This window comes from Poecilia reticulata, chromosome 13, assembly GCF_904066995.2.
Source record: "Poecilia reticulata chromosome 13, P_reticulata-male-v2, whole genome shotgun sequence".
Lineage (NCBI taxonomy): Eukaryota > Metazoa > Chordata > Actinopteri > Cyprinodontiformes > Poeciliidae > Poecilia > Poecilia reticulata.
The window spans coordinates 22,902,686-22,919,618 of NC_088842.1; the positions used below are offsets into that span (position 1 = coordinate 22,902,686).

The 16,933-nt window shown below is 40.9% G+C and overlaps 1 protein-coding gene and 1 long non-coding RNA gene across 4 annotated transcripts in view; one reads left to right on the plus strand and one right to left on the minus strand.

Moving 5' to 3' along the window:
• Positions 1 to 16,933, minus strand: part of sik3 (SIK family kinase 3) — a 43,182-nt gene that overhangs the window by 12,903 nt on the left and 13,346 nt on the right. The window contains exons 2-16 of one of the 3 annotated variants that reach the window (XM_008426070.3): positions 12,045 to 12,161; positions 11,597 to 11,660; positions 9,995 to 10,156; positions 9,735 to 9,859; positions 9,528 to 9,651; positions 7,806 to 7,924; positions 7,527 to 7,637; positions 7,310 to 7,444; positions 6,319 to 6,396; positions 5,721 to 5,830; positions 4,754 to 4,910; positions 4,513 to 4,662; positions 4,353 to 4,426; positions 3,024 to 3,158; positions 842 to 983 (exon numbers count right to left, since the gene is read on the minus strand). In XM_008426070.3, coding sequence (XP_008424292.3) covers positions 842 to 983; positions 3,024 to 3,158; positions 4,353 to 4,426; positions 4,513 to 4,662; positions 4,754 to 4,910; positions 5,721 to 5,830; positions 6,319 to 6,396; positions 7,310 to 7,444; positions 7,527 to 7,637; positions 7,806 to 7,924; positions 9,528 to 9,651; positions 9,735 to 9,859; positions 9,995 to 10,156; positions 11,597 to 11,660; positions 12,045 to 12,161 — 1,803 coding nt within the window. Of the gene's footprint in view, positions 1 to 841; positions 984 to 3,023; positions 3,159 to 4,352; positions 4,427 to 4,512; positions 4,663 to 4,753; positions 4,911 to 5,720; positions 5,831 to 6,318; positions 6,400 to 7,309; positions 7,445 to 7,526; positions 7,638 to 7,805; positions 7,925 to 9,527; positions 9,652 to 9,734; positions 9,860 to 9,994; positions 10,157 to 11,596; positions 11,661 to 12,044; positions 12,162 to 16,933 lie in introns of all 3 variants that reach the window. The other 2 variants (XM_008426068.3, XM_017308257.2) reach the window with 2 other exon arrangements.
• LOC145554484 (uncharacterized) lies at positions 8,628 to 9,624 on the plus strand. Its single transcript, XR_014090451.1, has 2 exons — positions 8,628 to 8,768; positions 9,503 to 9,624. It is a non-coding gene; the product is annotated as an uncharacterized LOC145554484 (long non-coding RNA).

A 16,933-nucleotide genomic window follows, 5' to 3' on the forward strand; every position in this document is an offset into this window, starting at 1 on the left:
AATGCCACAAGAGTGAGCGGAGCAGAGAAAAGAACAAAAATATCAGACAGGAGCAATCCTGTTAGATAAATGGCCTCTATAGATTACAGAGGTTCTTTGTTTATATGCTTTGCTGTGACAACATGATCCTGCTCCATTCCTACCATTAACTAGAGTCTGAGCCTCAGCATGTCTTATCTACAACTCCTCATGTGTGCATGTGGAAATGACTGATTTGTTTCCTTTGAAATAGTTTGTTTTTAAAGGGGCAGTAAATAAAATGATACCATTTTATTTCATTATCAAGCACCTATAATAACTTTGAGTTGTTCTAAAAATGCCATATATTTCAAACATGCCTCAATGCCTTGAAATTCGGCCTCTGCCTCTTTAAGAGGCTCCTAATCTTTCCAACACTTTGCCTTCATCATTTCATCAGAATAATGTTCCTCATTATGTCGTTTATAATGTTCCTAGGAACATTATACTGAGAAGTAGTTCATATGATGAGCTCAGGAGATGCGCAGTTCCACCAAGTGTTAGCTATTTGCTGCTGTCACTAGTCTGGAGGAGTCGCTGGACAGAGGCGCTTGGAGACCACAGACCAGACGAGGAGCTGCGTCTCAAAGGCGGCGCTCGGTACCCTCAAACGTTTTGCACATCTGATTGGTTGCCATGGGAAATTCAAGGATTTCTCAAACATGCATTAAAGAATCAAAGCAACACTAAGTAAAAAAAAAAATGAACTCAATAAAAATAATGTCATTTTATAATAAACAATGATGTTGAGAAAAATGAAGATTCACAAGTTTGGTAAATTCCGTTTGACCCCCACCTCCTCTCACCAAAACAAGTGACGCACCTGCTTGAGCTGCTTAATGAGGCTGCTGTTCTCCAGGTGAGCCTTGAAGGCCTGGATGGAAGCAGCGCCATCAGAGAAGCGTCTGACAGGAGAGAAGCGCTCCATGGGAAGGTGGAGGGTGTTACAGTCCTTATAGGTGGATCTGAAAAGAGGTGGGAGCCGCAGGGACCACACACACAAACAGATGTACGCATACACACACACACCCACATAAATGGTGACACGACATGACGCATAACACAGGCACAGTGACACACACGGACACATTCAGTCAGAGACACAGAAACACACAAGTCAGATCTTAAAACCTTTGCTTCCAGTTGTCATAATGCAGTAAAAATGTGCAAAAATACTTTGGAATTCCCAGAATTGATAGATTTAAAAACAAAACAGGTAAAGGTTTTATGTAAATGATTTCCTTTGTCATACAAAAATAGTGACCGGTGAGGGTTTGTAATAATAAACAGAAAGTTTTTTTTTTTCGATTAACGTTGGACACGCAAAGAACTACTGTAAACTTTCACTTTTTCTATCATTATTTACAAGGCTTGTAAAAATGCACCAATAAACTGTTGAGAATTTCAGCTTAATCAATGTCCAGCTTGTTGAAAATGTTAAAAAAAAAAAAAAAAAAAAAAAAAAAAAAAAAAAAAAAAAAACTAATCTTTATCCGGTCAGTACGCATCATATCAAAACACACTCTCGGTTGTGGATGTCTTTGCTGAGGGGAAGAAGACTTAATGTGGATTTAAAGACAAACTATTTCTTGAAAGATGTGCTGGCTATTCATTACAAGTTCAAGTCAGAGGAAGACTTCAGCAGACACCAGGAAGTCTCATTTTGACAGAAATTTGCTCTTATCTTTCAGAGCTTTTCACTGATCTCTTTCACAGAATATGCTGAATCTGGGAATTTTGGGAAACTTCTGGAAATCTTAGAGACGTTATAGTGCAACCTGTGGCTCTTATACACACAATATAGGTGGGGGGGAAAAAAAGAAATAGAACTGAGCAGTGAGTTTAAACTTATGGTATTATAAAAGGCTTAAAATGTTTTGTTTCCATATTTGCACAAAACAAAACAACACAAATGACATAATGGGATATTAATCTTTTTTCGTTCAGTCATTTAATAAAATGTTTCGCTATCAAACAGCAAAAAGCATTCAAAAATAAACTTTATTAAATTTCTTTTTTATAAATAACGTTTCACTCAAAACAATCCTTTAAGTTTATTTTTTACGGTAAACGTTTTCTGGTAAAAAGCCCCGTCTCTAATTCAATAATTAACTGAATAAAAGTAAATATTCTACTCTGTTAAAGGTTCCCATGTTATGTTGCCTCCCATCACTATTTACTGTCATTAGGTTTCTGATTGGTAGGGATTCAGGTAAGTGTAATTAAAAGTAGGCGGAGCCTGTCGTTTTAAATGAGCTGGTTCAGCTTCTCAGTTTCAGTTCTTATGTTAGTCATTTAGTCAGTGCATGAAGTAGAGCTGAAATGATTAATCTGATGGTTATAAACTGATTCTAGAAATAATCGTCAACTAATTTAGTAATAAAACAATCACTAACTGGAGAGTACAGACTCAAAAAGACAATTTGAGTCTATACTGTAATTAAGTCAAAACTACACAAAAATATTTACATATTTAGCACAAAAAGATTAAAAAGCGTGCACTACAGGAATGCTATTTCAGCATTTTTGGCAACAAAATTTTTTTCTTATTAAATGAAAAATCTGCAGAGTTTGAACATTTTTTAATTCTATTAATTGTCAAAATAATTAATTACTAAAATAATTGTTAGATCCAGCCCTAATGCATAGAAAACAGACTGCTCTCTACAGTTTGTGATGAAAAATGTTAAGTTTGTACTCATTTTATGATAAAATAGAACATCTGTTCTATTATAAAATGTTGCTTCTACTGCCAATATAAATGATTAATGTCTGCTAGCAGCCGGAAGGCTACAAAGTTCAGAATCAGGTAAAAATCAGCAGCGCACTTCCGACCTTTACAACAACACAGCTGTGACGGGAGCATCTGTATCTATGGCCCTGCCTGGAAGGAACATCCTTTCCTGATGCTTCTCTCATCCACGTGACTGCGTGAAAAACCAGAGTGCTCTGTGCGTGGGAGTGTGTTGGTGTGTATTCAGCTCAGAGTGGGCGTGTCCCCTCACCGGGCGTATGTGTCAGGCACCCAGCCGGCCCTCTGGCGGGGGCCCTGGGGCCGCTGTGACTCTGTCGAGGGCTCGCCATGCGATGTGCTTGGGAGCACGTGCGTCGTGTGCCGCTTGGAGCGGTTCGCCAGGTACCTGGGCCGCAGGAAGGGGGGAGGAGGACGGGGTGAGGGTGGGAGACAGGAAGCAGCGCTGGTCAGCTCTCTGTCCTCATTGGCTAACAGGGATGGGGGCGGGGGAAGGCCCTGCCCTTCCCTCCTCTGCCAATAGGTGCCATCATTCATATCATCTTAGCCAATCAGAAAACATTGAATAAAATGACACCACAGATGGATGTTAAGGCTTCATGGGAGTCAAACAACCACCCAGCTTCCAATTAAAGGATTGGGCTGGTTGCTATTTGTTCTTTTAGGCGGTCGCCGCTTTGGCAAGCCTCAGGAGTTAGCAAAGCTGTGTGAGAAAGGGTGAAAGAAGTCCACAGAGTCATTTGGCACTTACGCAGATGAGAAAGATAAAGAAGCTCTGACTCAGAGAGTTTGAGAGAACGGATGGCAGAATCGCTTCGGGATGGCGGCAGAAGGCACTTGCGCGATGGAGAAAGAGGAAAAGATGGGATAAGCAGCACAGTGGCCACCTCCCGAGGGGGAAAAGAAGCAGAGCAGCCTGAAGGCACTCACTCCCAGCAACCCAGGACACCGGCAAGGAGAATAGAAGTTGCGGTCTGAAGAGGAGCAGCTGAAACACCTTAGCGTCCACTTTTCAGCCTAGCATCCCACAATTTGCTTTATAATTAAGGCTCCAACATACTTCATCCAAAGTTGGCACGCAGTTTGCAAACATCTTTCAGTCACAGACCACCTGGGTGACATCTCTCCCCACTTTAGTAAAAGTACGCAACTACCCACCAGGGTTCCCCTCCATCCTCTGCTTTTAAAAAAATCATGGAAATAACGGCAAACCTATCTGCAGACAACCCCCTCCATGAACCGCGACTTTTAGTTCGGCAGGTTAATGCCTCTCTGCAAATAAAATTATGCAATCTTCTTTAAGCGTCCATGTCAGTGAGAGACTTTTTTGGCACTTTGATGAAGTATGTCGGGGCCTTAAGGCCTAAAGAAGATTGGATCCAATATTTTAAGCCATTTCTACGCAGCTATTTCATCTTTAACTAAAACTGAGACTAAATTTGTTTTCCAAATGGTCTAAAGTCTTGTTTTAAAAAGGATCCAGTATCTCTAACTTTTCCCCCTGAGATTTCAGCACTTCCTTGTTCAGACAGCAGCTCTATAACGAAAACCATTAGCACAAAAACCCGTCACCATGGGTTACCTCTGCACCGCCTCTTGGTCTGGCTCTCCATCTGAACCCTCCTCATCCACCGGAGCTACAGCAGTGTTAGGATGCTGAGAGGGGCAAAGAGTTCACTGGTTAAAGCAACGTGGGCACATGGGCAGACAAACACACAACGCGGAGAGATCCGGACCCTCACCGGGTTGGTGACGAGCGGCGAGGGCCCTCGGGGCCTCTTCAGGAGCTGAGCGTGCAGCTGGATGTTGGCCCCGCCATCGGAAGCTCTCCGGCCCAGGGGCCCCATGCCATTGAGCAGCTGCAGGGTAGGCGGCTGCAGCAGCGATTGCTCCTGCGGCATCGGCGGTCGCACAGGGAAAATAAATCATGATGGTTCCCGCACATAAAACGAAAACAATCCGGTGTAACCCCGGTGACGGTACCTTGTACTCCAGCTGCTGTGTAGGCTGCAAGCTCTGTGTGGGCATGAGAGTGTGCATTTGGGCCATAGTGGGGGTAAGTTGGGGGAAGGTGGGTTGAGGGATCACACCACGAGGGAAACCTGGTGGAAGCTTTTGGAGTTCTTCCTGCATCTCTGTCCTGTGATGGAAGCAGGTGCATCATCAGATGTTAGTCAGCAGATGTTTACATTTCCATCCCACTAACCCAAACTGCCCCCATGTGTCCAGAAACACACTTGCTTTCCAGGACTTTCACTGTTTTGTTTTTCTATTAGACTCAATGAACAGTTGAAGGTTTTTAAATTTAATTTATTTTGTTTCATTCAGTATCATCTAAAAAAAACAGTGGTAGAAAAACTCTAAAAGACATGATATTCCATTAAAGTATTCGCACACCTTTCATTTCACCACATTTCTACCAATGCATTGTGTTAAGACATCAATGTAATAAAAAAATTGTAATTGTGAAGTTTTTTTTGGGGGGGGGGGGGGGGGGTTGAGATTTTTTAACTATACAAACTCATACCTGAAAAGTCTGACATGCTTTATAGAACTACATTTTGCTTTAGTTTTTTCACATCTAGAAACCAAAATCTCTTTTAATCTCAGGAATTTTGGTCTGGACTTTGACTGGGTCATTCTTTGATCTAACCCAAACCATTATAGTTCTTTAACAGCTTCATTTTGATGCATCCAAGTAAGTGTGGCTCAAAAGGTGGCATGCCACACTTTTCAGATTTTTATTTGTAAATAAATTGAACAATTCCACATAATCTTTCCCTTTTACAGCTTAATACTGCACATAAAATGCACAGGAGTCTGTGGTTGTAATGGGACAAAGTTCAAGGGGTATCAAAACTTTTACACATCAGTTTTAGTATTAAGTTTTAAACAAACAAGAGAAACAGGTTGAAAACAACATCAGAGTGAAAAGTTGATGCGTTACTACCTTTGGTCTGGTACCCCTACAGTGTGTCGCCTCATTGAAAGGTAGCGAGCCATCGCCTCTGGAGATGGCTCCTCTCCTTCATCACTGTCCAGGGCCATGCTACCATCAGTCTAAACACACACACACACACACACACACACACACACACACACACACACACACACACACACACAGAGAGTTAAATATTAGGAATCCACGTTTGTACTTCAAGTGGCTCAAGTAAAATACAAAAACAGACTCAGATGAATTCCACTAGAATTATATAAACCCTCTTAGAGTCTTTCATTAAAATCTCTGCTGCAATGCAGTAATTTGACACTCTTGGTTTAGCGCGTGAGTCAGACCTTCTCTGTGTTATGTCTGCGTGTGCATGTGTGTGTGATTGTGACCGATAACAGTCTGAGAGGAGGGTCTGAGTCAACACAGACATAGTAAACAAAAGTAACAGCAGCAGAAATTCTCGACAGGAAGTTGATAGTTCTTCAGGTCCGACTTTGAGAGAAAAAAAAAAGTGAAAGGAGCTCATCTCTGACTTCTTTCAGATTCCTTCACAAAGATATGTTGACAACAACCCACAAAGAGTTCAAAGTTGACTCACCTCTACAATTTGGTTCTCTGGGTTGATGAGCTGGACATGGGGCACGGTCATGCCAACAGGATTACCTTGTTGGTCTGTCTGCTGGGCATGGACACACACACACGCGCACACACACACACACACGCACACACACACACACACACACACACACACACACACAAGTTATGCGGAGCATTGTGCAGCACTCACCGCAATCTATTTAAGAGCAGTGGGATTGACAGATGTGGGTTAAAACCTATGGACTTCGTTCAGTGGAAACACATGACTACCATAAGATTAACCCATCAAAGTCATGGAAACCCTGATGCCTTCCATAGAAACATTTGAGGACAAAAATAGCCCATTTCTGCTTAAATAAAAAAATCTGAAAGACGAGAGAAATATTCCTTCTGTGTTTCCACACATATTTATCATCAAAAGTTAAGACACCAAAAAATTGTGGTTCTTCTCCAGACTGTTTGGTACTAATTAGTTCACTTTCAATATTCTAGTCAAACCATAATATATAAATTTTATTCATAAAAACTAAATGTTAACTTTTGTAAACTAGAGACTTGCATACTTTATGTTCACTTTCAGAAAACAGCTAAGACCAGCTAAGGATTGAAGATTTTATACATAATTAGAAAATACATTAATAAATTTGACATTTAATTTTCAATAAAGTGACCAATAAAGTGGTTTCATAATCAAAATTTTAAAAAAATCTGCAGGATTCCTCTCTTTTCCTTAATATTAATGCAAGTCTCCATCATTGTCTCCGTAAAGGCAGATTAACATTTCTAAAAGAAAAGGTGTTATTATAGTCAGATTTGATCACTAAATCTGTTTGTGAATCGACACATTTTGAGAGGAAGAAGAATCAAATGCCTGAATTACAGAAGTGTTAAAACGGCCGTTGAAGTTCGGGTTTCCTCTGGAATGGAAGATGAGTGCAATCACAAGCGATCAGCATTTAAAGACACAAACAGAGAGGCAGGAAATGGTTCACCTGAACGGCGTTTAGAGGATAGCTAATGGAGCGTGGCGGGGGCGGTGCGACACGCAGCGTCTTGTGTTTCTTGAGGCGTTCTGCGAGCAGGCTGTAGATGGCACTGTAGTGATCGTATGCGTCTGTTTGCAGGGACTGGAATAAACCAACAAGCATTAGCTGCCAGAAATCGGTGCTACAAACCCAGACGCATCAACGTAAGCGAGTTGCGTCCAACCTGAATTGTGCGCTCTCGGTCCAAACCCATCTCAGACATGGCCATCAGCACCTGCTCATTGATTAGCTCTATCTCTCTCTCCGTCTTCACCTGCTCACACTCCGCTATCAACTGAAAGGAGAGACGGGTAGCGCGAAGCTAATTAGCTTCTTTCAGAGAAGGATCAAAGGAAGCGTTTTTTGGGTTACGACAAAACATTGTTTAATCATCTGTGATGGTTGTTTATAGAAAACACTGAGTGCAATATGTTTGGTTCCATATTTAATAAAAGGGTCTCACCCTGTCGAAGTCTGGGTCTGGGTCTCCTTGTCTCATCCACTTGTTCTTACAGATCTGCTCCATACTCAACCGTCTGCTGGGCTCCAGAACTAACATGTGTCTAATTAAGTACTCACAGTCTGTAATGACACAACCAAACAAACAGAGTCCATCCGACGTGAGACAAGAGAGGCTGAAACCAAAACACACGCCGACTCCAGAATTATCGAATGACTGTTAAGCCACCTAGAAGATAAGTCAAAGGGTGGAATTCATTGGTTTTCAGCCTCCCTGAATCAATCATTTGTATCTTTTCCTAAAATTAAGTCATATTGAGAAAGTCTCTGCCGGTCTTGCGTTGAAAAACTAAAATTTCTGTCAAATTTTCTCTGTAAATTTCTCAACCTCAATCAGAGCATCTGTGAACAGATATTGAAGTTTATTTGTCTTGACTTTGACTAGACAGCCTGTTTAGATTTTGCCTTTGATTAGTAGTAAGTAAAACATTGATCAACTTATTTGAACGGTTTGTCCTTGATGATTTTGATAGCAATTGACAAAATGCAATATTTATTGATTGTTTCATAATTGGTGACTGTATTCTTTTTTTTATGGCGTAAAGCACTTTGAAGTGCCTTGTTGCTGAAATATGCCCTACAGAAGACTGACTTCACCATTCTCTCACACATGTATGATTGGACCTGCTCCTCACGTCCCACTGTTCTGCAGGTTTTAGGAGTTTCCTTGCTGCTGCACACCTGGCGTAGATGGATGGGCTATTAAACAGCTTCTGTAATCATTTAAATCAGCTGTGCTGGAGTGGGGGAACATGTAAAACATGAGGACAGAAGGCTCTGAGGAGCAGAGCTGGGGAACAATTTTTAGGTGCATCTCTTCTCCAACGCACTTGGATAAAATGGGTAAAATTCCTCATCATGCGCCATTCAGCTCTGCAGAGACCTGGTAACGATTCATTTGATTCAGGTGTGCATCTAAAAGTTGCTCTTGAGGACTGGACTCCTCTAAACCTTGTAGTTTTAGGCTTATTGTTAAGCTGTGAGCATGAACCTCTGCAGCCATGTGGCTCTGTAAGTTCACAGTTCTGCCATTGAATTTTAGATGATAAATCATCTAACATATACCCGAATTCGAGGTGACAGTTAAGGGGTTAACCCTCTCCACAGTCCCCCCCCCCTGCTTTGTGTCCTGGTCTTCGTGATGCTGTTTATTCTCTAGCAAACTTCTGCGCCTTTCGCAGGACAGCTGGGTAGATGATGAAGTTATCTGAATTCAATTGAAATCGCACTCATCAATTCTACTTCGAGCTACTGAACACAGATAGGAAGCAAGGGATTTTATATAGGCGTATTCACAGTAAACGGGACAAACAGAAAAAGCTTTATTTTTTTTTATGTTAAATATCTAATAACCACTTTTCTTTCCGTATTTGACTGTGTCTCTTAGTTTTTGTCTTTTTTTCATTTCTGCTTGCTGAAACATTATTTACTTTTAGAACTTGAATAAACCTGGACCCTGAATCTTAGTCACCCTCTGCTTTATGTCAGTCCATCACAAAAAATGCTATTAAAAAAACATTGAATATAATGTGAAAGTTCAAGAGAAACCGAATACTTTGGGTGGACGATGTATATTGTGATGTGCTTCTACTGTTAAAACAAACATCGTGTGTGTTTGCGTTTATTTATTCATTTGTTCAGTCCCCAGGTGGAAATAAATCCCTACCTGTGGACATGAAGAAGGGGATGCGGAACTTTCCACTGAGGACACGCGCTCGCAAGTTTTGGAGAGTGCTGCCATCAAAGGGTAAGGCGCCACACACCAGCACATATAACACCACACCTAAGCTCTGTGCAGGACAAAAACAAAGTAAGTACGAGCACAAACAATCGATTCTGGATTTTTACATTAGCTTTTAGTTCATGCTCTTACCCATATATCTACTTTGGGTCCGTCGTACTCTTTACCCTCAAAAAGCTCTGGAGCAGCATAGGGAGGGCTGCCACACCACGTCTTCAGCAGCTGGCCTCGGGAAAATATGTTGCTGAAGCCAAAATCTGATCGCACAGGGAACAAAAATTATAGCGCTGTACTGTAAAATAGGAACTTTATAAAAACAGGAAAATGATCCAAAAGAACATGCCAACATGCGCCTGTCAAACAAACAAACCCCTTTGCAAAAATGCACACACCTGCGATTTTAATGTTTAGGTTGTGGTCCAGTAACAGATTCTCAGCCTTCAAGTCTCTGTGGACGATGTTGCGGCAGTGACAGAAGTGGACCGCTGCCACAATCTGCTTAAACTTCTTCCTGGCATCCTTTTCTGCCATGCGCCCGTGGGCCACCAGGTGGTCTGTAAGAACAAGGAAGAGTTGGGACATTTTACACCATAAGGACAACTCATTTGTTACCGTTGTGGAAAAAGTAAAGCAAATAAATAAAATACGAGAACAGAGTGTTTCAGCTCATAGGTTTTATGCATCAGGGCAGTAGTACCCTAACTCCAGATCACGCAAATCCATGAACTTTGTTACATGATCATCAACAACTAAGAGAACCTTTCTTAAAACAAGAAATCTTTACAGTTGGCTGCAAGAATCTGTTTATGATGCTCTACAGCAATCAGGTCTGAGTCACCAAAATGCAAAGAAGGAAATATCTCATCACAGATTTAAAGAAAGGAATTGACACCTTGCATCAATCTATGAAGGTTACATCACTGTACGGTGTACATATTTTTACCAAAGTGAAAATAGGATTTTTGCTTTAATAAATAAGGCTAAATGCCAAGAATGTGGTTTCCAAGTCTGATAAAAGCACAAAAGAAAAAGACGTTAATGCAGATAAAAATGGTTAAACAAGTAAATTAGGATGTTTTCACACCGGACAGCCTGGTAGACCCGGTTCTATTTGGGACCAGCATTGCAACACTTATATTTTCAGCTGGTGCGTTTCACTTTCACACTGCACCGTGTCAAGCAAAGCAAATCCTTTGAAAAATCTGTTCACTGCCTCGCCTATAGTAGCGCTGCACCAAGAACAACTGAAGGAAACAACACAAAAAACTTATGAATAAGAAGCTGAGTGCAAATTCCTTCTTCACAAAATGTAAAACATGGAGTGCCATCACTCCATGAGCTATTTATTCCGCTAGTCATGTGTTTGTTTTGGTTGAATTTTAGCAGAATGCCCTGTGCTATAGTCTGTGTCCTGCTTTTGGAGCGGTCTGCTTGGCTTTCACATATACATCTGAACCACACCAGAGTTCGCTTCAACTGAATCAGAGTTCCAGAGCTCAATTTAAAAAAAAATTTTTTTTGTTTGTTTGCATCAAAGATCGGTTGCATATTCACACCTTCCCAAACAAACCAGACTTTCTTGACAAACACTAGAGTCTGAGTAAATCTGACTAATCTGGGCTGGTGTGAATGCATGCTTAATCTCAAGAGATCCCTGTTTTGTTTTTTATTACAAGATATCACAGCAATGGATTATAAATTATAGTTAATGGGAAGTTGCATTCTAATACTTTTAGGTTGTGAAATGTACCGCCAGGAATTAAGAGGGCGCAATTTCACCATTTTTGTGTTTATTCAACTTGAGTCAACCCTGATCAACTACTACATTTATTAAGAGCTTAGGGGTTTTATTAATATAAAAAAATATGTTTAAACCAAACAACTGCATCTTCATGAAAGAAATGCTAAGAATATAAAGAAAAGGAAGATGAAAACAGTGATGGGGAAAGACAATAACAAAACCAATCAACGTTAAGAGGCTGGAAATCCCTTACCGAATATCTCTCCCCCACTGGCGTACTCTGTTACCAGATAGATCATCTTCTCCGTCTCCATCACCTAAAGATACAAACGCATCAGAACCAGAGGGACCGACAGACCGTCTGACAGGCCAACATCCAGTGATGGGCGGTTCACCGGTTACACAACAAGTATGAGTAAGCACAGTTTGGCATATAAACAAGAGATTTAAAATAGAAAAAGACCTGCCGTGCACTGTGGTGTTCAATCTGTGTTTGAGAACTCCCGGATCAAGTTATGAGGGGAAAAATACTGGGAGGTTTTTAAACGTCTATAAGGGTTAGGAGGTGAAATATAGCGGCGATGACAAAGTTCACTGATAAAACCTCAGGAGTGTTACGTTTGGGGCAGCTGGGGTTCTCCTGCCAGACCGCAGGTTAGAGCTGTAAGATGGTAGCTGAGTGTGTTTGGAGCTGTGTGTACCTGGTAGAGGCGGATGATGTGGGGGTGCTTCAGCAACTTCATGATTTGCACCTCTCTGAAGATCTTTTTCAGGTTCTCGTCGTCCAGCTGGGTCTTATCCACTATTTTTATAGCCACCTGGAGAAACAGACAAGACGGAGATGGAGAGATGAAGAGTGAGGAGGAATTTACCACACAGTACACCTACCTTCTTCTGAAACGCTTTAGTTGAGTTCACATGTTTACATACACAGCCAAAACCTAACTATTTTTTTTACAGTACACAAATAATACAAACTATCTTTTAGTTTAGTGGTTGAGTGAAGCCATAGTATGAATATTTTTAAGCTATATAAACAACAAATTTTGCCACCTTATTCTTAATACTGTGTATTTCCACCTTTAGTATAATTTCTGATAACATGCTGTATTCGCGTTACCAAGAGTTTGCAAACTGTGGCTCCAGGAAATCCTTTTTATTTTTTTATCTGTAACAAATCTTTTTTAATTATAAAGGCAATAATAAGTGTGTCGAGAAGTTCTTCGGTATGGCTTTGTGCAGTATCTGCATAGATTAATTAAATAAATGAAGCACATAAATGCTACAAGGTTTTTAAAATACTAACAATTTAAATAATTTTTACTTTCACACTAGGCGTTATATTTTTAAGTGGGCTACTTATATTTTTATTGTCCACAGCAATGGGGGGGGAAACACTCACTCAGCTGATCTTGTTGTACAAAATACTTTTTTTGATTATTCATTAAAAAAAATCATTTTTATTCATTTTTTTTGTTGTAAAATTTGTAAATAGAAATTCATTTTTAATTTTAGTTTACTACCAAAAGTAATTTTGGTACGTGTTTGTTTACATAATGTTTTCTGTGGCTCTAGACAAATTTCATTTGGTAGCAGCAGAGGCAAAAGTGGCTCTTTCAACTTTCAAAGGCTCCTAAAAACTTGGTTTAGACTAAGCTCCGCGAGCCATTATAGCTCATAAATCCCCAGACAAAAAGCAACCCACCTCTGGGTTTTACAGGAGCTTTTCATCATCCACCTTTTGGACTTCCCTCCAAATGTAGCATTGATGGTTGTGGCTACATAGCATCAATTTTGGTCTCATTAAGTGTTTAGACTTGCCTCTATGAACTGGCTATAGTCATTTCTGGGTTTTTCTGCATCCTGAACAACTTTCCTGGCAGGTGTGGCTGAAAGTTTTATAAACCTACCTGACCTTGGCTTGGTTTCAACATGATCCCTCTTTTTCCACTTCTTAATTCACGTTTGAAAACAACCGATTATCTTTTCCTTCATTGTAAACTTGAACTACCTTCTCTTGCAGATGCTTTGTAAATTTTTTTTCTTGCTTTCCCTAGTGGTTCTTAAACAATCGGCGTCAGTGTGGAATTGAATGGAACATGCAGGGATCTGTCTGGAGCCCTGGAACTCAGACTTCTGACTCACACACACACACGCACGCACGCACACACAACTAATTACAACCCAAAACCTCAAAGTTCTATAAACCTTGGGAAAGTTTATACAATATTCACCTTTTCTGAAAAATCTGTCAAACACTTAGAAACATTAGGAACAGCCAGGGTATGCAATCTTATGAGCCCCACTTTAGATTCAAATCTAATAGTTTTACAACACCATGCCAAAACATCTCTGCTGCCTGTGTATTAAAGCCCAGATAAAACAATCAGGAGAGGAGTGCGAGTCGTTGTTCACCAACATGAAGACGTGTTATGCATTAGCACGAAGACCCGTTGCCTGCCACTGGTTGGGTGAACAAGAACTGAGGAGATAATTGGCCTAAGTGCAAAGGTTAGCCAACCAATGCCACAACCTTTGCCTGCGAACACAACTGTTGCGTAACTGCTGAGCACTGGACAATAGCTCCAGCAGGGTGAACGGTGATGGTGTGTGACAGGAGCTTTGCTCTGCCACTTAGGAATGGGTGGATGACTTTAATGACTTAATGAAGCAGGGCTAACAGGGATGCCCCAAAACACAAGCTTCTGCCAAAAATAGATGGGCGAGGACAGAAAAACATGAAAAGCATGCAGAATTTACACACTCAGACACCCTCATCCCTTCCAGTTCTGCTTGGTGCCACTATTTCCAGGAAAAAAAAAAAAAAAAAGACATGAAGAAGATGAGGCCATGTGGGGACCGTCAAGGCCAACTTCCCATGGAGACAGGAAGGGGAAGTGAGGAAGAGTGATCAGGGGGCTCCTGAGAGAGCGCAGAACAGTAACAGTGACATTACCCCGGCTCATTGTGTGAGTTTCCCTTCAAGGGTATTGTACAAATTGTGGAAAACATCTGCCCCAGTGGAGAGAATGTCTTCTGCACACGTAGCTTTGTCCAAACAAAGATGTCTGGGTTTTGATTGGTTTTGTTTCGCAGCGAGACTGGATCCTGTTCTGATCATCTGTTCAGAAAATGAGCAGGAATGGCAGAAAAATCAAAGATATGGTCAGAAGTTTGCCTGCCTGTATCCTGGACATGAAAATCATTAATTACGGGCTTTCAGTGTGTTAATCAAATGCTCCTCTACAGGAAGAATATTTTAAAAATTTCAAGCATTTTAAAACAAGAAATTACTAAAAAAATGTTGTCCTCCAACTTCAGTATTTCCCCCTCTTCATACAATTCATCATGGCTACAGGAACCAAAACAAATCCTTGGCATGATGCTACAAACTTGCTTGGTAACAGTTGCATTGTTCTCGTTTTAAAATCTTCACCTTGATGCCTCCAAAGGTACTTCTTGTCACTGTGGCAAAAAAAAGGTATTTGGTTGTCCATTATTCATTCAAATTGCCAAATTCATTTAAACTATTTCCTTTCATCTGCAGGTGACAATTTGAGTCAGGTGGTCAAAACAAGGGATACAAGGACAACGATCCCAAACACCCAAAACTAGTTTAGGGTGTTCAGGGATCAGGATTTCCCTGATCCCTGATTTCCACCCTGACAAAAAACACAGTATCTTAAAAAATGGGTCTGCGCCAAAAAACCAGCCAATTGAAAGAGGACATTGAAGTAAATGGAGAAGTCAAATTAGGGCTGGGTGATATGGCTGAAAAACAAGGCACAACATTAGAGCTTCAAATCAGTCTGTCAATAACTATTGATTAGTTTTCTGTTTTAAATATCAAAAATACTTCAAAACTGGTGATGTAACCTTTCCTCTTCTATCCACAATTTTCCTGCCACAATATTTTTTTTTTTTAATCTTTTATGGGGCACATTCACACAATGTATGGAAACTGCTCCCATACTCAGACATACTTTGTGTATTCTATGAAACATGCAGACCTTGTGTGCACTGTCCGTGGACAGTTGATATTTTATAGTCAAGCGTACCGATTTCCTACATTTCTCATGACAAATTCCTTAATTTCTCACAATGCAAAAAGGTTACTAGCAGGTTTGAGCTTGTTGGGCGCCTCCGTCCAGTTTCTTCTCCATCAGGGCTGCCGCTGCACAGCTGTCGCTGCTGCACAGAGTGGCAGTCACAATATGCATCTTTGCCATTGGTTGCACTGACTCTCAATATTATCAGTTCGGTGATGCATACAAAACTGCTCGATGTGAACACTATTTCCTGCCAAGCAGTTTCCCATGCGAGCCGGTGCATGGAGTATGCAAGGTTGTAAAAACTGACCTCTGTGGGGATGAGTCTGATGGACCGTATTGAGTACATATGTGGACATCCAAGGAGTGAAGTATCCTAGAGTATATAGGTGCACACTCAAGTTGTTGCTAGGTAACCAAATTTAGTTAGTTAGTTAGTTAGTTAGTTAGTTAGTTAGTTAGTTAGTTAGTTGGTTGATCCCACCGGCCTTACTTAGCTGGGTTGTGAGGTTGTGCAGCTGCAGTCTTTCCTCTGCATACATGCCCAGAATGTCAGGCGGTTCTGGATCAGAGTCCAAATAGAATGAGTCCAACATTTGTTCAGGATGCAGAAAAACCAAGGAATAACTTTAGCCAACGTATCGAGGGGAGAAAAGAAGCTCAGAGATACCAACTATCTGTGTTTCTACTAGAAAATAATATTCAGACACGTGGACCAAACTAACACTCCTACACTCAAGCACATAATGCTCACACACAAGCATTATGTGCCTCTTCTAAATGGTGCGAGACGTCGTAAAAACACAAAAAATTCAAATCAGGTAAATGACAGTTGCATGTCTAGAGGTAAAAAAAAAAAACCTAAGGGGGGCTGTGACGACATATAGTGAGAGGAAAACGGAGGGAGCTACACCTGAAGTAATCCACAAACGGGTCTGTCCCGCGTAGCGATGGAAGAGTCTAGGACATCTCTTGTCTGTTCAGTTCTGAGTAAATAATATGCTATCACACTCTATCCAAATAACTAGTTGCCATGGCGATCTGATGCGCAGGACTGACTGTGACGTATGTTGTCTTTGCTGCCTGCCACAGAATAAAAGCTACCAGCAACTTTCAAGTTCATCTATTCACTATTTAAAGACAGCATTGAGCAAACGTTGGTGTGCAAACACCGCAATATATTGCTGGTAGCAGCAGCAACCGTCCAACACGTTGGCTCATCTACAGAAGAGTTACTGATTGACAGCATGGGGAAGATAAAGTTAGGTAGAGAAGAAAACACTTCAACTTCCTTGCCTGTGAATAATCTCGGCACTGGCATGTTTCACAGCTAAATTTCTGCAGCCTGATGCCATTGTGCGGAGGGTAGGATTTTAACATGATTTACGTTTTAAAGCTGAAGTATAATATTATTTTTTGCTTAAACGGCGATTCCTAAACTTCAAGGGTTGTCTGAAAGACGATAAGTTTCTGTTGTGTGGAGACTGAACATCCACAAAACACAAACATGACAGGTTTTAAATATCCATAACAACCTGAGA